General features: G+C 46.0%; 2 protein-coding genes across 2 annotated transcripts in view; one reads left to right on the top strand and one right to left on the bottom strand.

The window, feature by feature from the left end:
• Positions 1-25753, top strand: part of LOC119179430 (uncharacterized) — a 144898-nt gene that overhangs the window by 2485 nt on the left and 116660 nt on the right. The gene's annotated exons all lie outside the window — the stretch shown is intronic.
• The window catches only part of LOC142767136 (uncharacterized), a 32721-nt gene continuing 7564 nt past the window's right edge, over positions 597-25753 (bottom strand). Inside the window, exons 6-16 of the mRNA XM_075868355.1 lie at positions 24987-25104; positions 17761-17942; positions 16636-16931; positions 16127-16202; positions 14999-15280; positions 13097-13251; positions 12586-12655; positions 10828-10926; positions 10355-10431; positions 9112-9285; positions 597-9020 (exon numbers count right to left, since the gene is read on the bottom strand). Of these exons, the coding sequence (XP_075724470.1) occupies positions 8936-9020; positions 9112-9285; positions 10355-10431; positions 10828-10926; positions 12586-12655; positions 13097-13251; positions 14999-15280; positions 16127-16202; positions 16636-16931; positions 17761-17942; positions 24987-25104 (1614 nt within the window). The 3' untranslated portion in view covers positions 597-8935. The remainder of the gene's footprint in view (positions 9021-9111; positions 9286-10354; positions 10432-10827; positions 10927-12585; positions 12656-13096; positions 13252-14998; positions 15281-16126; positions 16203-16635; positions 16932-17760; positions 17943-24986; positions 25105-25753) is intronic.

Genomic DNA, 25753 nt, shown 5'->3' with positions numbered 1-25753 from the left:
AACTGCAGGTTATGGTAAACTGTTTTAGAAGTAATTTAAAATTAGAATAATTGCTTTTTGAATGTAATAGCAATGCAATGTCATTATTTTCGGCCAGCTGTAATTTGCAGTGCGTAAGTATACGTATTGAAGAACTCCTGATAAATAATTACTGTCGAATACAGCTTTGGAAGTCTGCGACATTTTCTCTGCCAAGGCACACAAGCTTGCGCCAATGGGAGCGCTCTCCAGATCGACGTCATGAGTCCAAGGGGTGGCTCCCACCTCCCCCTTAGATAACATTGCGGAGTGCATTAATGAGCGCGACTATTTCTTCAGTCACGGGGGCTCTTCGGTCGTATGGTAAGAGCCTCTCCGGACTTTAGTTGTATCCGACTACAGTAATGTAATCCATATAATTACGTTTTGAGTGCGATATTGCCAACTCTGCAGGTGTATTGACACCTTCTCATTCACACGCATGTATACACACTACACCACGGAAACAGCATGTCACAATACATCACATGGAAAACGGGGTCCCCGAAGCTCCATGACGTGAGCGTTGCTCATGCGCAGAGCGTATGCGCAGAGAAAAAGAAGGGACAGAGACAGAATTGATAACGCCTGCTTTATTTTATCGTCTCGACAACGTCATCGAAAAATATCGAAGCGACGGGTGCTTTATGTACATGTTACAAATATTTCCGTATTGGTGCACATCTATAAGTTCGGGCTCCTGCATAAAATCTCGATTGATTGAAAACCTCGGTTAGAGACGGTGTGCATGGGGAGCGATGAACGCCGGCGGTGGAGAGACCTGCGTGCTGCACTACACCGGAGGCTGCTGCCACCACTCGAATAGTCGAGCTGTTTGCCAGGTTCATACTTTCGACTACGTAGCATCGGGCAGTCTCGCGGACATGTGCGACTGACGACCAGAAAGCCAGTCCAGCCCAGCGTTCTGTGTGTACGGCTTCCGTACATACGGAATCATTGGATTACGGCAGGCCGTATATGTGGAAAGCTGTACATGCAGAAAGCCGCATATATGCGCAAAGACATGCGGTAATTCGCATTAAAGGAAAGCATGCGGAAACATGCGGTTATCCCCATTTAAGAAAAGCTGCCAAGCAGAATTCACGTCTACTCAGCAAAATAAGCTGACGTACTGATCCTGCGCACCTGATTGGTTAAGATGTCTGCGACTCCAGTCGCGCGACTGAAGAATAGACCAGCGAGTGACTGAACCAAAGTAGTCGTTTTGCGACAATTTGCGACCATTCACTTTGCGACTGACTTGGCCACGCGGCAGGTTGAACCTCGGTAAAACGAAGTGTCATTGGGGCCGTAAGTAAAGTCGTTATATACGATACTCGTTACTGTACAGACTCAAAATCGGGTTTAACTAATCAGCAGTATGGCTCGCGTGATAGTCTTAGATTTGAGAAAGTGTTGTTCTGGGCATCAAACACGATAGGTGTTCCTTACCTATCACCTAGTCATATTTCAAACTAAAGACGCCGCAACACGAGGTGAAGTTTTGAATCGGCAAAGTTAATTTAATGAACAGGCCCACGTTCATATTTATTCGAAGAAGGTTGTGATCTTGGACTTGTTGGATTTTAACATCATTTCACAACCACTAAAGGAATGATGTCGTTACGAATTGCGTTACAATAGTTATTTTACTTTTATGCCTCCTGTCGTGTTTGGGCTTCACGCAAACGAATATTTATTCGTTACGTAGCCGAGATTTCGGAAGCAGAAGCACGTAAAAAAATCAGGTCCAACTGTTCAACTGTTCTTGCTTAGCCGATGGTGTTAAGAACAGGTCCAACTGTTCTTGCTTAGCCGATGGTGTTAACCAAGTCGTGCGCAGAGCGCCATCTATGCAGACTCAATTAACTAGTTCTAGTTGGAAACACGTTTCAGCTCATAACGGTGGGTAAAATGGCAGCCAACTTCGATATTGCAGTGTCAGACGAAGGTCCCTCCGTCGCGGTTAACATGCATGGTTGCGCGGGTTGCCATACTGTGCATATATTAACTGTACACTTGTGGGGACGCGAGTCGAGTGGTGTTTCGCTATTGTATATATATGTATATAAAAGCTTTCAGAAAGTATAGAATGTATGAGGCAAGGCACGTATGAGATGACGCGCGCTGTGAGAACGCACCGGGCTTGGGTGATTATACGACTGCCGCGCCGCGCTCCGTTTCAATCGTGCATTAGAGCTGGGTGTTCACGTGGTCTCCGAGATCGTCTCCAGCAGCGCGTTGCCGGAGCCAATCTCGGAGACCCTGCCGTTTGATTTTATGCCAACGCGCGTTGGCAAGCGTCTATATGTGCGTGAATATATACGCATCGCGTAAATCCTCACTTTTATAATCCCGTTACTAGTTGTCAGAGTTTTACGTGTTATTCTCAGCACCCTCACGAAAGTATGCCGTGTTCTATTGTGCTAACACGTGTGTGTGTTGTGTATGTGTGAGCTTCAAACCCTTTGCGACACGTATTACGATGGACTGTATGTAAATTTGCGAAATTTGCATGACTTGATACCAAGGTTCTGGATGACAGATTTAAAGCAATTCGAAACATTAGAATCAATTGGTGTATTTTACAGCAGTTTATACTAGTTACAAGGTTAATATGATCTAAATGTCGTACAGTCAATTATGCTAAATTTCTTAATTGACCGAGTTGAACCACCTACTCAAATTACATGCGGTAATCATGTGCTGGTAGCCACCATGCTTGAAAAGGTGAAAAAAAAATGAAATCCCTGCTGAAATGCCACGTGGCCAACGTTTCATTAAGCACTGTACTAGTACCTTCACCAAAGCGATCAGGTGTGGCAAAGTATTTTATTCAAAAGTGATACAAGCAACAATAAGGATACTTAATTTACAATTAGCTAGCAAGTCTTGTCTCCAAATGAGCACGTCGTGTCGCGAAGGGTTAAATGGTATTTGTTAATTACCTGTAGATTGCGAAAAAGTTTTAAAAGCTGATAAAACACTCAACGTAGCCATTTATTGGAAGTGTGCATCGAGGATCGCTGTGTTATAGAGGGATTAATTTTGGCAGTTCTCTAACTTGTGCCAAAAGGACGGTACAGCTTGCATATATGGGAGACCGGAGCACACCTAGCGGAAACAAAGTAGAACATCGTCTATAGGTTCCCGTTGTATAGAAGGAAATGTTCTGTTGAGTGTTATTGACGTTTGTGGCAATATATTTTTTCTAAACAGGAAATTACGTGGTGTCAACGTTCGCCAAATTATTATCGAATGAGACGGCCTGATGTTTCAGTAAATTCGGATTATACGGTTTCTCGCATATAGTACGTTTTTCTCACGTTACATATTTTTCGATAACGCATGAGTAAGGTTCTGTACTGTAAATTGCGATAAATACCACGGAGGGTTGAATGAGGCGTTTATCAAGTCAGTTCAAAGGAACAACGAGCGCCAGGAGTTAGCGCATCAATGTATAACACCGATCCACCTATTGTGCACAAAGGTTGAGTATGGTGGTGCGTCCAACCGCGTATGAATGAGACGTCCGCGATCTTGCATCTAACCCGTTGCATTGGTGGTCCCCTCACTATAGCACCATTACTCTGAACGGGAACGCAAAGTTGCCGCTAATGTTTGTTCGCGTTTCCTATTTCTGCCAGCGCGTTCTGTTGGGAGGGAAGCGAGAGACCCAGTAGTAAGGTCGCGGGCGCGCCTCTCTCGTCTCCTGTGCTGCGTTTAGTCTCGCGTCGCTTACCAAGAGTGGGGATTTACGCGACGCAGTCGAACGGGCGCTGTGCGTCTGTATCTGCGTGCGTGGAGCAAAACGTTGGGAGGATCGTTCCGCTGCATCATGTGACAGTAAGTTCGCCTACTGTTCCTCTCACCGTGTACCCGTGATCTGGCGGTGTTTATCGTGGCTCAATGCGTAGAGTGAATCTTGCGTTGCGTTCTTTTTTTGTAATCAACGCAAATTTAGTTGCACCGTTCAACGTCATATTTCAATGCAGCCTTTATAATATTACTATATGTAATTCATTCTTCATAAACGTTAGCAGAAAAAAAAACTGGCAGGGGTCTTCACCCAAACGACATGAAGGCAAAAGCCACCCAGTATGGCGATCTCATATGCACTTTATATCGACATCCACTGTTCACAAACTAAGTTTTATTAATTGTCACGTATGACTGAATACTGACTTAATTTGCGTTATCATCATCATTTCAATATTTTCACTGAGCCATAACCACTATGCCCTGATAATCAAGTAATTTCAATTTCTCAAATACTACTATTCTTAATTCAAATGAATCCCTACTAACTAAATGTCACTAATTAAATTTCTCTTAATTTGCGTTGAACAGCGTCAGGCTGTTAATTTCCACTCACTATACCCATTTTGCTTTTATTATATAGAAACATTACCAATTTTGCTTTCGCGAATTAACTTACTACTTTTCTAAATTGGTTTTCCATAGTTATACCAACTAGCTGTGTTTTACTAATTAGTTTTTGACTTACTTGATTAATTTTCATATACATGCAGTCATGCTATCCCTCGCTTTTGTGCATCTTTCGCTCCACTAGACGTCACGTGATTTATCTGCTTCACTTCTACCTACCCTTCGTTCAAGGCGATTTTCGCGTGGCCCACACAAGGCTCTCGCCTTACATGTGTAAACAAGTACGAACGATCTTATATGTGAACAATCCTACATGCGAATCTTATGTATGAACAATCGTCCTGACGTTTTGCTCCAGCAAACCAAACATTTCTTTGCGCGTGGAGAGGAGAGGAAGCTTGCATCGCGTGCTTGTGCAGTGGCGCCACCTGCCGGCGTCACTGTCTACTCTGTGCTGCTGAATATATAAGTTGGAAATAAATGTCGGAGCGACTGAGAGAAGATAGTGCAAAGGAACGACGTGCATAATAGCGTCGACTTGGCGACCTCAGTAGCAGTAAATTGGACTGTGCTAAAGGTGATGCATTCGCGGAGAGTACAGGCTGAATGTATTGCTCGGGACGAGTTGTGTGCGTGGTGTCGAAAAACTGCGTGCACCTTGAGGAGTAATAATAAGTGAAAGGCGGGCACTATGGTGGTCTTCAGAAAACTTTGTACACACTCGCTTTATGCATGCGCAGTGCTTTTTCTTTTTCCTCTCGCCGCCACGCACATCTCGTGCAGTTTCATGGGGTTGTTGCGAACACAGGCGAAAGTAACAATCGAAGAGCGATATGATATGTTAATGGCATTTATGCAAAACGCTGTGTGCTGATCGGTTTTCATGAACGGCATATGCTACATGTTGCAATCGATTGTAACACATCCTCATACGGTGCATATTTCGCTACAGGAAAATGCATTATGTAGTTTTAGCATGGCCGTAAACGTATCTCCCTTTCCGCAAAGGAGAGCGACTGTTTAGATATTGTTTACGGTGCCAGTTGACACCGTGTGACTTTTAAATTCGCCCATCTGCGATGAGTAAAGGCAAATATTTTTTTTCCGTTTGCGGATGTGCTTCATAAGAATAACTGAGATGAACGTCATCACCATGCTGACGCATTACAAGTGCAAGGAAGTTGAACAGCTCTCGTCCTGTGTACTCTGCAGTGTTTTTTTGGTCTTCGTTTGTAGTGCTGCATCAATAATGCATGGATTTCTACTAGGTCAACTTTCCATTTTACTGCAGTTGAGCACATGTTTGGTCTTAATAACACATTTTTTTTCCCGTTCTGGTTAAGCTCTGTGACACCAGATGGTGCAACCAACCAGACCTTTCACAATTACGCCTCCTTCAACCTGGTATTCGATAAAAAGCAATACGTTTATAAACAAGCTAAAACACCCTTTTCTCAAAGCGTTTTCTTTTCTTCGTTTTTTGAAACAACTTTGAACACTTCGTGCTGTTTTGGTGCCGCTTATATCAACGTCGCGCTTGCGGTCACGACTGCAGCTCTTTACTGAACTCTACTGAACGCTGAAGTGGCCTCCGTGATATGCTCCGGCAGCGCCGTGTTGGAGCTGATCGCGGAGGCCACGTTATACCCATGAAACAACACGAGATCGATCGTTACGGGCGAGTCGAATGCCGTAGAAAGGCGGATTAGCAATGAGAAAAAGAAATTGCAAACAGACGCTGCATCTACGAATGTACAGCTGAATGAATGAGTTCGCCTCGAATGCGAAACAATACTGCAAGCAGCATCGCTGGTCTGTGTTTGTTCGATAAGCGCTCTCTGCGAGAGCTCTCCGAGGTTTCTACATCTATACAGCGCATGCTCGGCACCGAGTAAATTGATTATCCCGGTTTGCATAGAGCAGCTCGTCGGTCCGTTGCCTCTGCGGCGCGACTTCCTCAGTGTTGCCATTTGCGATATCTGCACTGCTCCATTGACTGGGGGTGATTTACCGAAATTCCGCCATCTTGTCAACTCTGATTGGTCCAGGGGGCTGTTACGGCCCCTCTGATTGGCTTAAAGGATTGCCATTACAGAGTTCGACAATATGGCGTAGTTTGACAACGTTTAGAATGACACCTTGGGCTAGCAACGTCGTTCAACCAGAAATTCCTTACTTAGCTGATGGCTGGCTTTAAAAAAATTAACATATGGTCAGTTTCTAACGGCGAATCTTAACGCGCACTTTATTCGCAGCAAAAACTGAAAATGTATTTCAATAGCGAGTTTTGGTCTTGAATACGCCAGCGACTCTGGTATACCTGAAGAGATGTTCGCGCACCCGAAGTTGTACGCCTGACAGTTTGCGTCTTCATAGCGGCAAACTGTTGAGAACGAATGTCCCTTCCTCAGTTGTCGAAGTTTCCCACGCGATTGTGCGATTCTTTGATACGAACAATGCAACCTAACGGACACGTAGTAATGACAATGATGTAACACGCTCGAAAGACATTTTTTTCCTTGTTTGACCGCAATGTGCAGTGATTTACTGAGAAGGAAGCAGAAAGTCGTATGTCATAATACAACAAAAAAGACCTGCCCTGTGAGGTGGCCAACATTATCTTTCTATTTGAACCCTCTTGTGCAACGGGCTATTGTGGAAACTTTAGCCGAAGTTGGCTGAGACATCCTGCACGCATTCAGCTGTCAGACAATATATTTCTAGTAGTGTTTGCCAGCACCACTGTATACTGCGAGAACCCGAGTTGACAGCGGCGTGCCGCTGTGACGTCATACGTGACGTTTCTGCACATGTCACGCGACCGCGAAGTGCGGAAGTACAGACTCCCCCGTTTCAAACAATAGATGCTTGCAGTGCAGATATGCTTTCGCAAGTGGCCGTGACGGAAGCGCTCGTTGCCACGACACGCTAACTACAACGACGATCACAGCACCTTTTTGACTCGTCGTCTCATAAGTTATACGACGCTTCCACCGAGTGCCTTGTATGAAGCATTTGTCCTGCGAGGCTATTTGTGGCAAGTTCGAACGGCGGCGTTCAGCTGAGATTATGTGTGCGCAATTATCGCGCCCGGTAACTGCCACTGACGCGCCAGAAAAAAAAGCTTCCCCGTCTTCACGTGGTCCCTTCAGTTCATAACTTCAGTGGAAAGTCTTGCAATGAAATGCACTACATCGCGAACAGAGGCTCATTGCGCGCCGCTGTGAATTGGGGTGATCGAGAGTTGGAATTTGGTTGGTGTTTTATATTGTGTGCACGTCTTCGCCACAAGATAGTGGTCGAACTGTCTTGCGGCGGAACTCTGGAAACCCAGGGAAAGTTCCAGAGTTTCCTTCAGATTTCAGCAAACGAGACCTTCGCGAAAATCAAACGTGGATGCATGCAGAACCGCGTTATGAAGTTATATTTACCACGCAATGCGTCTGTATATCAGTTATTCCGTCACGAGGACCTTTGAAACTGTAATGATAGACTGCCCTTCAGGTCGTGACGCACAGTATAGTAAGGTAATTGCCGTGCGTGAGGTGTGTTCGTGTATCTCGTTTTAGTCCATATGGAACACTCCCATGTGTTGTATACAACGCTTCGCGATGCGGTGGGCTACTCCTGTCAACGTGCTATGTGGAATGTGTTTTTTTTCTGGCGTCATCTCTGCAGCAGCGCCCGTTACTTGGACCGACTTGAAGGAACTGGGACATTGCGTGACCGAGAAGGCTCCCGCGTGGAGGCGAATTTCCGTCTTGACCTCGAGTCTCGTTACGAAATGTCAAAACAAAATGAAACGTTCTCGACTTTTGGCTGAATTCATGTAAAACTGTGCTTTTAGTGTGCGCATCGACGCCTCGGTATTCTGATAAAGGCGTGAGGGCGTTGCCATTCAGCGCACGACTCGGTTGTCCGTCAGCCAATTTTGTCGGGGCTGGACACTCCAATTTGTCCGTATTCTCGAATTCACCACTTGATCAGTTCTGATTGGTTGTCAAAACTGCTTGGTCTTTATAAAGAAACAGAAAAAAACTTGGGATATCCGAAATGGTACACAATCTGCCTTTTTTTTTTCAATTTTTCGGTGCTGCCCTTTGTCGTTTTGGTGGGGGGTGGAGGAGCTTCGCAGAGTGATCTGGGTCAAACAGGATTGCCAAAACAAAAGCTTCCGAGATAAAAAGGTGTGCGGAGACTGCGATCCCTATAGGAAGACTTCTTCCCTAACGCGGCGTCTTAGCGACTCTCCCATCATAGAGGAGGGCGCATGTGCCGTAGCATCGTGACAAAGGCCAATTGGTGCATTTGTTCCAGTTCCCTGGCCTTGGGTGTCGGGTAGTATCGAATGGCGATACCGTACAAGCCTTGTGCGATCGGTGAGGCGTGAGATCGCCGTCCTCCATTTCCTTCAAGCCGGTCCGGGAACTTGGCAGTTCCGTTCAATATCAGGAGTATTCGCACTGAGCGACCAGTCCTCGTCCCATTGGCTGAAGGTCGAAAGGCACGATCAGTTTCGGGTGCGCGTTCACCGCTTGCCCATGGCTGCTGCTGCCATCTGCACCAGCTTCCGGGTCGAACGCTTCCGGCCGCTGCTTCCCGACTGCCCGTTCCTGCGAATGCCGACGCACTCGTTATTTCGACAACCGGCAAAGAAAAAAAAAAAGGGCACATGACATATTAGTAAGATACATGTATACTAACTGCTTTCGAGACTGTGTGTACTTGTCGACATGCGCCCAGAGGCCGGAGAGCAGCGCCGAAACGTCGTCCAGCGCGTACTCCTCGACCATGTCCTGCACGGTGCGGCCCAGCGCGTCCTCCACCGCCAGGTTCGCACCCCACGAGAGCAGAGTGCGCACACAGTCGGCGTAGTTGCTGCGAACGTTTGAGGGCAGCACTTACATATGGCCTTTGGCGTAGTTAAAAAGGCGAAATATTGACTCGACCAGCTGAGGGAGGACCTGAGCGGACCTGAGGGCATCTGCCTCAGTTGCGCACAACTAAAGCACTGCTACTTTACCTTAAGTCAACAAACCTGAGCGACCGCCTGTAAACAGTGTGTGCTCCCCGAGTGTGCTCGTGATTGTGTGTACCTTCTCATCTTTCTGCAACCTCTTTTCTCCCCTTTTATCTCTTCCCCAGTGCAGGGTAGCAAACCGGATGTGCATCTGGTTAACCTCCCTGCCTTTCCTTGCATCTTTATCTCTCTCTCTCTCTCTCTTCGCGTAGTTAAGGGTTCCTAAATGTTAGCCCGTACAGCTGTTGTTCTTTTACGATAAGAATGCAGGAGAACAACGCACCATGCATACTGGATACAATGCTTGTGTTTTAATAAATGCTCTTGCAACGCATTTTTACTTACCGCACAAGATCTTGTCCTCCTTACTTCTCTGTCAGCGTATTCATAAGTACACACAAGTGATTAGCGCTATTGATATTACTTTAAATGATTATTAAGTCTATGTATACAACGCCATACAAACATTATCGTACAAAAAGTAATGTTATCTTATCGTAATTTCTTGAGCTCTATCGGAACAATATTCCGTCTAATGCTATCTGTTTCCTAAAAAAAATTCTTTCTCGTGTTTCTTTACCGAGTACAGAGGAGTGCTTATCGTACTTAAACACTGTGTACGAAACATCACGGCGACGGCGAATTATGCCCATCTAATTGATATCGCAATAAACAGAAAAAAGATTGGTACATATTCGTGGAGTAGCCGGAACCCTTTGACAAAGGGTACTGCCAGTTAAGACGCAATATCGCCGCGTTGCAGGTAGGGATGGGACCTTAACAACAACATAATATAGATACGCTACGCGAAATCGTGCCCGTAGAACTTCACTCTTGACTTTTCATCTATGTTGAACAGCGAACTTATTATTGTTCACAGTTACACGTTTGAGTGAGGGACGAGCTTTGAAGAAACAGGAGGCTCACTTGAGTGCGGCCAAGTGCAGGGGTGTGAAGCCATCGGCAGTGATATTGTCCACATCGGCTCCCATCTTCAGCAGCACCTGCACAAATATGCAATGTGTCATCACGGCTTAATCCAGGAAACGTTTTTTTTTCCTGTAGGAGTTCTTCGAGAATCACGACGGCCATATTAAAGCACTTGTATGTCCATATTTCCTTACTGAATAAGTTGAGTATTCCTCACATTATAACAGTATACTAAATATAGAGTACACTCTCACAAACATGTAACATATGTAACAGCATATGTAGTGCATGACGAGTATAGGTTGCCTCAGGGATGGGTTTTCGACTTTTCATCATTATGATAGATTTAATAGCCATGGTGGGTGTTACGAGAATTCGCAATACTTCAGATGGGGTCACTGTGATGCCCAGGTAGTCCTCACTCTAGAATACATATACGCACAGAAGCAATGAAAAAGAGATAAGTTTACCTCGAGGCATGCGTTGTGACCGTTCATCGCGGCCAAGTGCATCGCCGTGTAACTTGTTGGGTCGAGTGCAGCCACGTCAGCGCCTTCAACCGCCAAGTACTGCGCGATGCAAAGTCACGTAGATGACGAGTAGACATGCGAAGAAAGGCATTGTTTTAACAGCTGTTTATATGCGTAGTATTCTCCGGCAAAGCTAAGCCCTTTTACCATTATCTATCTATCTGTCAAAATCGACACAAGACATGAGTGTAAGGCAAACATAAACTACAGATCACGATCGTGTCACACACATCAAGCAAGTACGTTGCGGTCCTATATACGCGTCATTATATCCTGTGAACTATATTATTTTGTTGTCTAGTCAGGTTGTACTGGCTTTTGCAGCGAAAGCTGTTAGGAGATCACTACTCGAGTCACGCGCAGTTGTCCGCTGCCACCGGTGTCCGTAAATTAGCAGAAAATTAGCAGAAAAACCTAGTACCAATGACACAGTGGGGCTCGAGCCCGGGTCCGCTGGGTGCACGCCCAGTATTCTACCACTGAGCCACGCCGGTGCTTGGAACTAATGGGCAAACTTGCCTCAGGCAGTTTTGATGTCAGAAAAGCAATCACTTATAAAGCGTTTTAAAACAGCGAAAGAACAGCCAGTCGTCGTACAATGCGAATAGCGTAACGAGTGGGTCATCCAATGCTCCAACCCATTACAAAAGATTGTTCACCTATTAATTGTGGTGCATACCCACTTCAGGCACAATTCCTCATCGTCATCAGCCACTACCTGAACAATCGGCACAGAATTCCTCACAATATATTAGTGGATGTCACGCTTCTCAGATGAATGATGAAAAATAACACAGCGAATGCCAGCCTATTACACAGATTTTTTTATTTTTAATGCCGCAGTGGGTATTAAGCAAGTGTGCTTGCAGAAGTTATCCAATGAGTGTTTAGAAAAGGCTCTGAAAGGCAGAAGTTATCCAATTAGTGTTTAGAAAAGGCTCTGAAAGGCCCCTCTTCTGACTTTCGCTGTGACTGTGCTGCGTCTTCCGCGCAGGCCTGACATTTTTTTTCTTTTGTCTTATTCTGCTGGTCTAGGATAGTGATAGCAAGCTTATCTACACTTTGAATCATTTACGTGTTGGTCCTTGTGACATACCTAATTATGTAACGCGTAATACCAGTATTGCGAATTCAAAGCTGTTTGGTCGTAAATGCACACGAGCGTTGAGAGTCTTTTAAGTCTATGCGACGAATTTCATCAAGCATATTGCACAGTGGTTCAGCAGCACCAATCAACCTTGGTTTGATTAGTCTCAAAGCTCGCGCTTATCCCGACTGTATTTTGCTCCACCAAGCCGACTCGACTCGACCACATCGTGTCTCGTATGCGACTCGACGCCTTTCGGCTGGTCCTGTGAATGGCGTTAGTAAACTCAGTGTCCCTCAAGTTACGCATTTGGTCCAAGATGTTTCGCTGTATTAGCTCTCTATGAACAACCCATTGTTCTCTTGAATTGATTTGATTATCATCGCTTATATGCACAGTCATTGTATCGCTCATTGTTATATGGCTTCGGCTCGCCTAGACGTCAAGAGATTTTTTTTTTTCGTGATCTGCTTCTCTAACGAAGTCTTCTCGCTCGAGGTCACGTTCGCATGGCACACACAAGGCCTCCGTCGCAATGACGGTGCATGCCTGGCGGCACAAACGACTCATCCGCGCAGTCATCTCGGCAGCATCGTAAAAAGTCAACTCACCCTCACAACCTCTGCATGCCCGTTCGCTGCTGCTAGGTGAATGGGTGTCCAGCCACGTTCGTCGACAGTTCTGCAACAGCGATGAAAGGAAAAAAAAAACACGTTCTGTATTCACAACAAAACGTACGCCAGGGGCATCACGCAAGAAATAGCTAAAGGGCACGTATAATACAATGTTCATAATATAATGTTGCATTAGAAGGTAAACTCGCGGGCTAGTCGTTTTTTTTTGTAGATGGTCGCTTACGAATGCATACTGCGACTTCTTGAAAATAAATAAGTTTGTATAATGTTACGTTCTATGTTACACGTGTACAGCGCAGACGTAAACCTGCGCTGTACACTTTGTAACGTACTGAGTAATACAATAGGCTGCTTGAGATGTGCTTTAAAGTACCTTCTCACTAGATTCAGTCAGAGTCGTGTACTTATTGATAAACGAGGTCATGTTCTGACGGTGACTCCTTCTGGGCGCCTGAAAGGCATACGTAACGGTTCAAATAGTACTCACTCCATTCGCTTGGGGTCACTTTTGAGCAAGAGCTTGATGACGTGAAGGTCACCGGTTCGGGCGGCTTCGTGGATGCTCAGCCGAGCCACGAACTCCGCCTCGGTCATCTTGGTGTACGATAGACCCACGCCGAAGTCGCCTTCGTCGATCTCGGGCTGCATACGCGCCACATTGACGGGGTGAGCGCGTTTGGGCAGTCCGCAAACATCTATTTGCTGCAGTCACCGATAACACCAACGAGAAAGAAAATTGCGTATCGGAGATTGCACGATCTCAGAGTAGCACTAACCTTACTGCACTCACTGCATGCGGGGCAAAAAAGAAAGTTAAACGATAGACTGTCAGCACTGTACATTTTTGTTTTGTCTTTCTTTCATCCCGTGTCGGCTTGGGGCTAGCCTATGAGACCATGCACAACAAACAAAAAATGGCCCTGCTTTATCATTCTTCGTAATGCTATTATACGGGTTATCCAATCGCACCCTCTATAGCCTGATAAAAGGGATTTACATTGTGTGGTGTAGGAAGGGGCTCGAGATATCGAAAATGCATTGAAAGTGGGCCACAAAACAGTATGTAGGGTAAGCAATCGGGTCAATTGGTTGTAAGTTCTTCACAAAGAGTGACTACGCGGGCGAAAGGGACAAGGACATGATGATGATGATGATGGTGACGACGACGACGCCTTAAATATGGCTCATACCCACTCTTGGAGGGGCACCCGTTCATTTATTTATTATTATTCTTTGAAGCTGATAGAAGATGGCATATACATACTCTTGGGGATTGGCCAGGATGTCGTAGTTTTAAATTTAGTGGATATTTTGAACAATTTTGAAAGATTAAGAATTAAATATAATAAGGGAAGACTGGGTAATATATAAAAATAAAAAAAAGATTTCACTCTGCAATTGTGCTATCTTATCTTGTTATCGTTCACCTCCTTTGGCTCGGGCCCACTGTGAGTGTGGCTATGAATTGAGTGGTCTCATAAAATTTGATAGAGTTTTAGAATAATAAAAGTCATAGAATGAAAATATTACAAATTTTAGGATGAAATTTTGATGCTCACCTAATTGTACAAAAATGAAGCTTTGTTCTTTTGTGTGGACTTTTCTTTGTTGTCCTTGTTCCTGGCACACGCTTACGCGCTGTTCGCGAAGTATGCATAATAAACAGCTTTGCAAGTAAATAAATATATACGCGAGTGGAGATACAGATAAAGGTTCCACCGACGATTGCGATGCCACCTAATGCAAATTATGAGCGCCGCGTCGTGTTGGAGCAAGGCCTACTGTGCTTCTAAGTTTTGACTTTCCGCAAGGTATTGATCACGCCATATAACATATTTTTTGGGATGTATGACTGCACCCACTACGCAATTATTCGTCGTTCTACGCACCTGTAAGATGGCGTAGACACTTTGTTGATGTGGCTGACGATGACAAGCAATTATGGCTGGGCACTTTTGAGTAGGTGCGAAGCATTAAACAATGCACTCGCTACGTGATTAGCATTATCTGATGACTGGTTGTTGTTCAGTCTTCTGCCACGCTGTATTACATATAGTTAACGCGATTTCTTGCCCGACATGACGCATGTATCTTTTTGCAAATCGGTTTCAAGCAACATCGTCGCTCTGTTGTAGGATACTCGACTACCACACAGAGGACTCGGGTGTCATTTTATTTTTTTGGTCTGTTGGTTACGTCACCGACGGCTACGCCGTTCAACGCAGGAATGAAAGCCTGAGATCCGCGCTCTGGTAATACATTTAAATGGGGGCTGAAGGTACGTTTGGTAACGAGATAATGGAAGTAATGTCAAGCTTGACTCAGTTGTAGGCTTTATATACGAATATTCATCGTGAACTAGGTGTCTCATTAACAGCCAGGCGTTCACCTTGGCCGTGTGCAAGATGTCACTGCTGTCGATCTCTATGGTTGGCCTCAGGAACTGGGGCGTCGGCGGCACCGACGGTTCGGCAGGTTGCATGGCTTGAGCTTCGCCCTCCTCGGTCTGGTCTTCGGCAGGAGGCTTCGCGGCGTCGTCGTCTGCTGGGACCTCGCTGGCTGCCGTCATCTGGGACACGTCCTCCGCGTCCAGCGAGTGCGACTGCTGCTCTTCGGTGGACGTCACTTGCTCACTCGTTCCGGGCTCGCTCTCCTGCTCCGTGTCTTCCCTCTGGGCAAACGTGGCGACAACTCCATGAAGAGACAATTATTTGCCACTTTTGTTCGGTTTCAGCACCACCTTGCGAAAAGACTTGGCCACATCGAAGTTACTCTCCTCTACAATCATTGCAATTTTGCCGGTTTTAACACGTGGGGCGCAGACACTTGGAGGACAAAAGGTCTAGGAGAAGCTAAGGACCACCCAGCCATGCAATATGACGAAGAATGATTGGCGTCAGTCCCCGAGATGGGAAAACGACAAAGTGGATTGGATATCACACAGGTGTAGCCGATGTCCTAGTAGACATAGGACAAAAATGGAACTCGGCATGTGACTCAACGAAAAGAGCAGATAGCCGGTGTTCAGTGAGAGCGTCGAAATGGATACCAAGAGACAGTAAGCGCCGTCGATGATGGCAAAGGGTTATGGAGCGTTGCAATTAACAAATTTGCATGCACACAGCGAAATCAGATCGTGCAGGAAAGAATGGGTTGGAGACCATTGAGAGAGGCCCACTTCCTGCCGTGGACATAATGTAAGCTGATGGTGGTCATGACGATGATGGAACGACAACACGAACGGCCCTCGCTTCGGCATGGACATCTAAAAATAGGGAGTACTCTTCCGCAATATTCCGAATGTAATTAAGTATAAGCGATGTTTAGCTATTAATTTGGTCCTGCAAACGCCTTTGTCCTGAACACTTCTCGATAGCCCAAAAAATAATTTTTTCCCACAGCTGACACCGTCTGCCACAGGATATAAGTAAAACGTTTTATGTGGTTCAAATGAAACAAACGATTAAGAAAACAGACAGAAAAAGAGAAGTAGTATGTCGTGGTACAGCATCCTCACCTCTCCACTCGGCACATGTGGAATGGTTGTCGGCGGCCATTTGAAGGGTGCAGCTTGAGTTTGGGCCTCCACTTTGCTGCAATGAAGGCCGACAAAGCAAACATCAGCGGGCGATCTGTTCACCGTATATAGTTGTGTTGTATGCAATAGTTGTGCAACATTACGCAACGAGTCTGCTATTTCAGCTAGCCCCAACGCAAGTTTTCTTCGAAAGTACCTGCATATCCCCTCCCCCCTCACTAGCATAGCAACAAGCGTCATGTACTGCCCTGTTAATAATAATTGTTGGGGTTTAACTTCCCAAGACCATCGTATGATTATTCAAGGCGTCGTGGAGCACTCCAGGAATTTCGACCATCCGGGGTTCTTTAACGTGCACATAAATCTGAACACACGAGCCTCAAAATTTTCTCCTCCCGCCGTGGCAGGTATTCAATCCCGCGAGCTGCGGGTCAGCAGCTGAGTGCCTTACACACATGACCATCGTGTATGGCAGTTCCAACACTGACCTGAGATCAACTTCACCGTCGTCTTCATCGCCGTCGTCATCCTCGGCCTGGGTCTCGTCCTGGTCGTCCGACACCGAGGCCAGCGCCCCGGACGCCGTGTCGGCCGATGGCGACGACGTAGAGGACGGGGCCGCCGACGACTCCGTGGAGCGACTCCAGCTCGACTCCTGTTCCTCGGACGACGAGGTCTCGCCGTAGCCGGTGTCGCCGCCGCCGCCGCATTGCGCGGCTGCGTCGCCGGCTCCGCCGCTATGACACTGAGACGTCGATGAAGCGCCCCTGACTGGACTCGGTCCCTTTGGAGGAGAGAGAGAGAGAGAGCCAAAACATTGTTTTATAGCAGACAGGCAGGCAGGCAAGGAAGAGAAGGAAGAAAATTGGAGGAGAACAGCAGGGAGATTAACCAGCCTATAGGCAGCCGGTTTGCTACCCTGCGCATGGGAGGGGGATGGGGGAGATGAAAGATAAAGAGGAGAGAGGGAAGAGAGATAAACACAACACATTAGATCTATCTATCTATCTATCTATCTATCTATCTATCTATCTATCTATCTATCTATCTATCTATCTATCTATCTATCTATCTATCTATCTATCTATCTATCTATCTATCTATTTATCTATTTATCTATATATCTATTTATCTATATATCTATATATCTATATATCTATATATCTATCGGTATCGATACCAAAATTAGTATGGCATAACATGATTGTATGACGACAAAAAATGGCTAGTCATAACATCAAGATCATGACATATATCTGACATCATGACATCTATCTATCTATCTATTATCTATCTATCTATCTATTATCTATCTATCTATCTATCTATCTATCTATCTATCTATCTATCTATCTATCTATCTATCTATCTATCTATCTATCTATCTATCTATCTATTATCTATCTCTCTATCTATTATCTATCTCTCTATCTATTATCTATCTCTCTATCTATTTATTTGTCTGTGTCTGTCTATATATCTATCTATATCTATATCTATCTATATCTATCTATATCTCTATCTATTTATTTGTCTGTGTCTGTCTATATATCTATCTATATCTAGATCTATCTATATCTATCTATATCTATATCTATCACTCACTCACTCACCTTGTCAGAGTGCTCTGTCGCAATGGCCCCGCCGCTAAACAGGGCTAGCCTCGCCGGCGGTGCTCCACCCGAGCCGCTGCTACTGCTCACGAGGCTCGAGTCGAGGTCTGAGGTACGCGGGTAGCAGACGCCGTCGGCACAGCTGCTTGTTCGTCTCCTCACCTGAGGAGGGCTCGGGTGATCTGCGCAGGGAATATCCATATAATTGTTTACAACCTAAGCATAGGGAGCCTTAACAAGGTGCTTGATTGGGCTGGTTGGTACTGCATGGTAACATGCAGTACTAACAGAGCACAACATCAGCGCTCTGTTCTCGTTTCTCCTGTCTCCTCCTGTCGTTTGCGCTGTTAAGCACTTTCTTCGTCTACCATAGGGAGCCTACATGACCGCCTGTTTTGGGGTGGTGCCAGCCTTTGACTCACTACATGCCGCCAAGCGCCAACGCTCCTCCGCCCGCCAAAACACAATGTTGCCAGACGACAATGGAGCACTTTCGCGCCATGTTGTGGCCCGCACTGCGTGTCCGCCTGGCTCCATTTCATTCTCGAGAATACGGCCCGGTGTCGGCGTCAACACGTACTGGTATTTGCATCAAGCGTGAAATGTGTCTTTCGGTGGCGTCCAGCGCCGGCGTCAACACGAAACAGCAGATGTGTCAAGCGTGAAATGTGTCTTTCGGTGGCGTCCAGCGTCGGTGTCAGCACGAAGCAGTAGTTGCATCAATCGTGAAATGTGTCCGTCGGTGGCGTCCAGCGTCGACGTCAACACGAAACAGTAGACGCGTCAAGCGTGAAATGTAACCGTCGGTGGCGTCCAGCGTTGACGTAAATACAAAGCAGTTGATACATCACAGTCCCAGGTAGCACAAAAAATCGCAGCATATTCGCGAGGTGAATGATGACGTGTGGGGTGCAGCGGATGGACGGACGCATGGACGGACGGACGTACGAGTAGACGGACTGACGGTTACGTTTCGAGATTGATGCATATAACGTGTTGACGCCGATGCTGGACGCCACCAACGGTTACATTTTGCGCTTGATGCACGTGAAGGTTCGTGTTGACGCCGACGCTGGACGACGCCACCGCTGACAATTACGTTTTGAGCTTGATGTAAGTAACGTGTTGACTCCGACGCTGGACGCCACCGACATGTTACATTTTGAACTTGATACATGTAACCGGAGGCGTTGGTAACGTGTTGACGTCACTGATGCATTTATTACGTCGTGATGACGCCGACACTGGACGCCACCGACATTTCACGCCTGATGTATCGCAGGCTTTCGCCTTAAGGATTTAGCTTGAACAAAAGGGGGGAGGGGGGGGGCTTTTGAAATTACAGTGCAAGTCGCTAATCTCGCAGATCACGAGTAGCTGGGGGGAGGGGGAGAATTGTATGGCTGGCCCCAAAATGGCAGCGCATAAAAAATTATGTCAAATTTGGCAGAAGCTGGCGACGGCGTGCCCGACTGCCCGCTGATTTTGGCTGAGTTTTTAGAGCACATTTTAAGATGTCTCCACCCTAAAACAGGCGGTCATGTAGGCTCCCTACCTAAACAAAAATGCCTGCTCCGCCTACAGTCGTCACTGGTCAGTGTGGGTTTACATTACTGCTCCATTTTCGCAACTTCAAGCACTTCTACGAAAGAAGACAAGCTCCTCCCACAAGTCCGCGGCGTGCTTGTAAATCAGCCATGTAAGGGAATCGTGCAGACTGGAGTCCTTTCGAATAATAAGTACTCTGTGTATGTGCTGTTGCAAAAATCACACGTATGAATAAATAAAGGTTCGTCGTTGCTATCTAAAACATGACTTTTTGGCTTCGCAGTGATGTCAGATTCTCTGAATAAATTTGCTAGGACGTTAAGATTCCTGACTTTTAACCAGTAACTTAACAATGGATTTGTATGGTGACCAGTGATAAATAACTGACATTGCAGTACTTAACCATAGAGACTTAACTTTTAAAATTGAAGAATCCCCGCTGCCCGATATGATAGTTTCATGCTCTCCCATATTAGAGTACCTAATACTCTAAATCGTTACCGCCATTTTTCTAAACACACCCGGCCCAACGGGACGGCTTTATGCTCTCCCGCAGTAGAGTACCTCTAAATCGTTCAGAACTTTTTCTAAACACAATTGTGATGCACTGTTCACAAAACGAATCCAGTTTGTGGGTGGTCCGTCACATTTTTGTCAACAGGTCTTATCGAGTGTGAGGCCCATGATATGACTTTATGTTCTTCCATAGTAGAGTACTTAGTACTCTAAATCGTTACCGACTTTTTCTAAAACACACCGCCAGTTTTACAGGGACGGCTTCTTGCTCTCCCATAATGAAGTACAAGTATGCTAAATTGTTAAATATACTTTAAACACACCAATACAACTGCTTCCTTGTAGCTTTTCCCCCAGCCCACTGCGCTCGCTTTAGTCGGGTGTCGTGGAGCACGCTATAACGGCCTCCTATCTGCCTGGACACCTCCAAGCGGCGCCTGGGATGATGGGGTGTGCTTCCAACTCTCGATCACCTCGAGAGGTGGGGAGTGGTTCACTCAACAACATTCCCGAATCGCTCGCTTTGAGAAACGAATGACCTTGATCTGAGGCATTGTGTCATTGTTCGTCTTTTCTGGAGAACCCTACGTGCCACATTTCGCAGTCTAAGAGTAAAATCGCTTTTTTTTTCTTCTGGGCGTTGTTCCCGAGGTCGCTTCGCCTGCCTTCTCATTGTTTCCCGAGCTTTCTGCCTCTAGGGCAACCGTCATCGCGGGCCGCCGCCATCGCGCGCTCTTCCCGATCCTATAGAGCGATTGCACTCTGAGCTGCTATCTGTTATGTCGGAGGAGCTCTTCTTTTTCGGTGAAGAGGAATTCCCTCAGCACTGGTCTTGCTCTTTTGTGTTGGTCGTTGACGGACGAGTGAAACCTGTATTTCAACCGGCCTGGTATTTACATAAGTCATTATGTAAAATACGCGAAATGTGGAGTATATATATATATATATATATATATATATATATATATATATATATAATCATCAGCCTGACTACGTCCACTGCAGGACAAAGGCCTCTCCCATGTTCCGCCTGTTAACCCGGTCCTGTGCTTGCTGCTGCCAATTTATACCCGCGAAATTCCTAATCTCATCTGCCCACCTAACCTTCTGTCTCCCCCTAACCCGCTTCCCTTCTCTGGGAATCCAGTTAGTTACCCTTAATGACCAGCGGTTATCCTGTCTACGCGCTACATGCCCGGCCCATGTCCAATTCCTCTTCTTTATTTCAACTATGATATCCTTAACCCCCGTTTGTCCCCTAATCCACTCTGCTGTCTTCTTGTCCCTTAAGGTTACACCTACCATTTTTCTTTCCATTGCTCGCTGCGTCGTCCTCAATTTAAGCTGAACCCTCTTTGTAAGTCTTCAGGTTTCTGCTCCGTAGCTAAGTACCGGCAAGATACAGCTGTTATATACCTTCCTCTTGAGGGATAGTGGCAATCTACCTGTCATAATTTGAGAGTGCTTGCCGAATGTGCTCCACCCCATTCTTATTCTTCTAGTTACTTCAATCTCGTGGTTCGGCTCTGCCGTTATTACCTGCCCTAAGTAGACATAGTCTTCGACAACTTCAAGTGCACTATTACCTATCTCGAAGCGCTGCTCTTTTCCAAAGTTGTACATTACTTTCGTTTTCTGCAGATTCATTTTAAGACCCACCTTACTGCTCCCCTTGTCTAACTCCGTAATCATCAGTTGCAATTCGTCTCCTGAGTTACTCAGCAATGCAATGTTATCGGCGAAGCGCAGGTTACTAAGGTACTCTCCATTAACTCTTATCCCTAACTGTTCCCATTCTAGGCTTCTGAAAACCTCCTGTAAGCACACGGTAAATAGCATTGGGGAGATAGTGTCCCCCTGCCTTACACCCTTCTTGATTGGTATTATGTTGCTTTCTTTATGAAGCACTATGGTAGCAGTTGATCCCCTGTAGATTTCTTCCAGAATATTTATACACACTTATAGAATATTTATATACAAAGAGTGGCGATGGCGTAGTGGTTAGAGCATCCGCCTCGCATGCAAGAGGTCCGTGGTTCAAATCCCGGTGCCGCGCAGTTCCCAACCGGATTAAAAAAAAATCCGCGTGTTGATGGAACTGCATTAAGAGGCCTTGGGTGCGGCCTCACCGGTAACCATCGCCGGGAACGCACTCCCTCACCAGAGAAGGATTGGCCATCCTGGTGCAGTATCTGGCCACTACCTCCCACATGCATACGTCAAATATATATATATATATATATATATATATATATATATATATATATATATATATATATATATATATATATATATAAGGGAAAGAAGTGTATACCTAAGGGCTCGTTTTTCCGTGTTTTAACACAATATTAATGAGATCTAACAGACAGTAATGCCAAGGAATGTACAGGGGAAGTTATTAGAACCAATGGAATGTAAATAAGAAAAGTGGATGAAAAAATAACCAGCCGTGAGTAGGAATCGAACCTACGACCTTCGAATAACGCGTTCGATGCTCGATATATATATATATATATATATATATATATATATATGTGTGTGTGTGTGTGTGTGTGTGTGTGTGTGTGTGTGTGTGTGTGTGTGTGTGTGTGTGTGTGTGTGTGTGTGTGTGAACCGCAGTATGTTGCGACGGGGAATGCCATAATAAGCACTGCGTTGCATTTATTTTACGTCAAATAAAAAAAAAACGCTAAGCACTCAACAGCAACTGTCATGCAGCTACGCGGCATCAACACAGTAAAACAAACGAGGACGAGTTCATGAATGCTGTAGGCTAAGATAGCGACGTGAAAGTGCTTCTTGGCATTTCATGACTTGAGGCAGAAGTCACTCGTCGGCACCAAAATGCACGCGTGAAGCTTCCAGCTTCACACCCCGACATGTCCCCAGCGGCTGCAGCGATGACGGCGCTAATTTTTAACGGCAGTGAGGCGTACTGTGACACGATGAGAAATATCGGCCCAGTTATCGCAGCAACGGTGAAATTCGCCCGCTGCCTGGCGATGTGACCAGCGTGCACCGCCGTAGCCGACGACGCGGTTCAACCGTTTCAACACAATGCCCCTCTGCCATCTGCGCACGCGCGAGCTGCTACCGGTGTTCGACTGCCGCGCTGGCCGCATCACGAGGCCACGCGCTACGATATTTCCCCTAAGTGTGAAACAGACTGTACATTGATTGATATGTGGGGTTTAACGTCCCAAAACCACTATATGATTATGAGAGAGGCCGTACTGGAGGGCTCCGGAAATTTAGACCACCTGGGGTTCTTTAACGTGCACCCAAATCTGAGCACACGGGCCTACAACATTTCCGCCTCCATCGGAAATGCACCCGCCGCAGCCGGGATTTGAACCCGCGCCCTGCGGGTCAGCAGCCGAGTACCTTAGCCACTAGACCACCGCGGCGGGGCAACAGACTGTACACTGTCGTCCTTCATGAAAGGGAACACGCGAACGCGTGGCCTGTTCTCTGGGGCGGCTGCCTATACAGCACCACCAACCGACAGCAAATAGAAACACGTTCGCTTTCAGCGACATCTGTTGCCAAAAAAATGATAACGAGTTATGCCCGGTAGATGAGCGCTGCTAGATTGAACTCTGCTCACGCCTGAAGTGTGTAGTCCACTGCCAACATATCTAACGATGTTCGCAACCACGGCGCAAGCTGCAGTAATCCTCCGTTATCGCTCGTCGCGCGAGCGATGAGAGAACGTAATCTAGCAGCGCTTGTATAATGACTCGTTATCTCGCTTCGCCATAGATGACGCCAAAAGCGAACGTGCTTTCTTCCCTTGTCGGTTGATGGTGCTGTAGGCAGCCGCCGCAGAGCGCAGGCCACGCGTTCGCGTGTTCCCTTTCATAAAAAAAAAAAACGACAGTGTACATGTTCCTTCCACGTCATTGATATGATGCTCATGTAAATGAAGTCTGCTTTTTCATTACCGTTTACGTGTCTAACATTAAAGTGTTCTTTTTAAATGTTATTGATGTCTGTGAAAATATTTTTTTCTAAACAGCAATATAGATGACTTTCATTTAACCTATCTATGGAACAGCTCACTATTGTCCCACAGCAGAATACTAAGTATTCTAAGTCGTTAAACACTTTTTCTAAGCACAACTGGGACGGCTTCGTGCTCTTCCATAATAGAGTACCAAGTACTCCAAATTGTTAAACACTTTTTTATAAACATACCACAGAAAGCAGGATTCCTGATTTGACACCCAATTTATGAAATTCTTTGGGGGGATGCCTAGTAAACGTTCTGGATTTAAGTGGTGTTGATTCTTTTTTTAAGGTGCTGGTACATTCGGTTTTTGCAGCGGTGGCTTTACTGGCCCAGCCAAAGCGGTTTCGCGGGAACTTACAAGGGCCATACTGCGCTCGCGTCGTTGGTCTGTGCATGCCATGGTATCCCGTCAATCGTGCATATCGAGCCACGCTCTACATACATATGCGGGGCGTTTGCCAGTATGGTATGGCCATGGGAAAGGAGAGTGAAATGGCTGCTGAAAAGCGGAGAAGCCTAAATCATCGAATCCCAAAGTGGTTGCCTGGCAATTAGTGGTTGAACGTCGGAAGAACGAGCAGGAGAAAGCTAAACGTGCAGTGGATGCACCGGAGCAAAGAGATGAACTTGCAAGAGTGGAAGCTTGGGCTATTGGCTCGTATAGGCATACTCGCAAGTGTTTTCAGCGTGCGAATATAAGAAAAAGTACATAAAAATTGTGTTTTTCTAATTTCTCCCTGTTTGTTTCCCTCTTTCCGTCTACCCTGTCCTTTTTTCATATATGTTCGCGCGCTGAAAACACTTGCCAGAGAGAGGAACATCTAGCAAAGCCTCGTCGCCATGAAAGCTGATTGACACGGTGAAACTTAATGAAAGCGCCAGTGCGACTCGGATCTTCAAGACGGACTTCGTAAACAATTCGTTTGAATGTGTGTGCGACGTCCGCGAAAGACTATATGGCACATGAAAGACGCCGGTAATTGGTGCTGTGCGTGGACTGTTGAGTTTAGCAGCGCCACTTTAGCTCACGCCATACGTATATCCTGGCATCGCCGAGCTAAGCCACTGCTAGGTTTTTATTTTGTTAATAAAACGATAAAAATAAAAAATATTTTGTTAATAAAAATTAAAAAAAATGGCAGGTGCTCACATTTTTGTAACGGAGAGCCACAGCTTCCCTGGGTTGAGTCGGTTTCTGTGCAGGGATCTTCCTCTGTCTGCGATGAGTGGTGTCGCAGTAGTCTCCGCCTCAGGTAGTACACGGAAGGCTGCGAACAAATAAATAAATCAATTAATCAATCAGCCAATCAATGACATGGGCAGTTTAAATGCTCCTCTTAATCGAATTGGTCAATATGCGCAGAAATATAGCTCTTGATGTAATTAAAAGGCTGTTATGCAACCGGAGTGCGTTGTGACGTCACAGATATGCAAGCGCGCATGTGCACCCGTAGTAAAATAAGAACAGACAGTATGACCAGGGGTACACCTTTATTATTATTTCGATAGCAGTTATATGGACACTTCCGGCTGGCTTTTGACGCCGGCGTCGGCACGTGTCTTCACCGTCATTCACGGTATATGCATACACATCTATATATACAGAAACGCAAGAAAGAAAAAAAAATAATCTAGCAAAATACTTCACGGCGCGCAGAATCGAATGTCCACCTCAGCGCGTTGCGTTAGCCACTGAGCCACGAAATCGCTAATGCGTCAACGCTCAAACGGCAAGCTATTTATAAACTCAACTTACAGCTGGTGGTTCTGATCTCGGGGGAAATGTCAGCGTATTTTCAGCATTTCCAGCGACATGGTACAGAGAGCGCGCTCATCTCCCGCGCGTACTTTGCCCCGCGAGGTGGGAGTGGGGCAGTTGTGCGTGCGTGCGCTTATCTCGTGGTGTGGTAGGATCGT

Source organism: Rhipicephalus microplus, chromosome 7, assembly GCF_043290135.1.
Source record: "Rhipicephalus microplus isolate Deutch F79 chromosome 7, USDA_Rmic, whole genome shotgun sequence".
Classification (NCBI taxonomy): Eukaryota; Metazoa; Arthropoda; class Arachnida; order Ixodida; family Ixodidae; genus Rhipicephalus; species Rhipicephalus microplus.
Note: the sequence above shows the minus strand (reverse complement) of the source record. Positions and strands in the feature narration are given on the sequence as shown.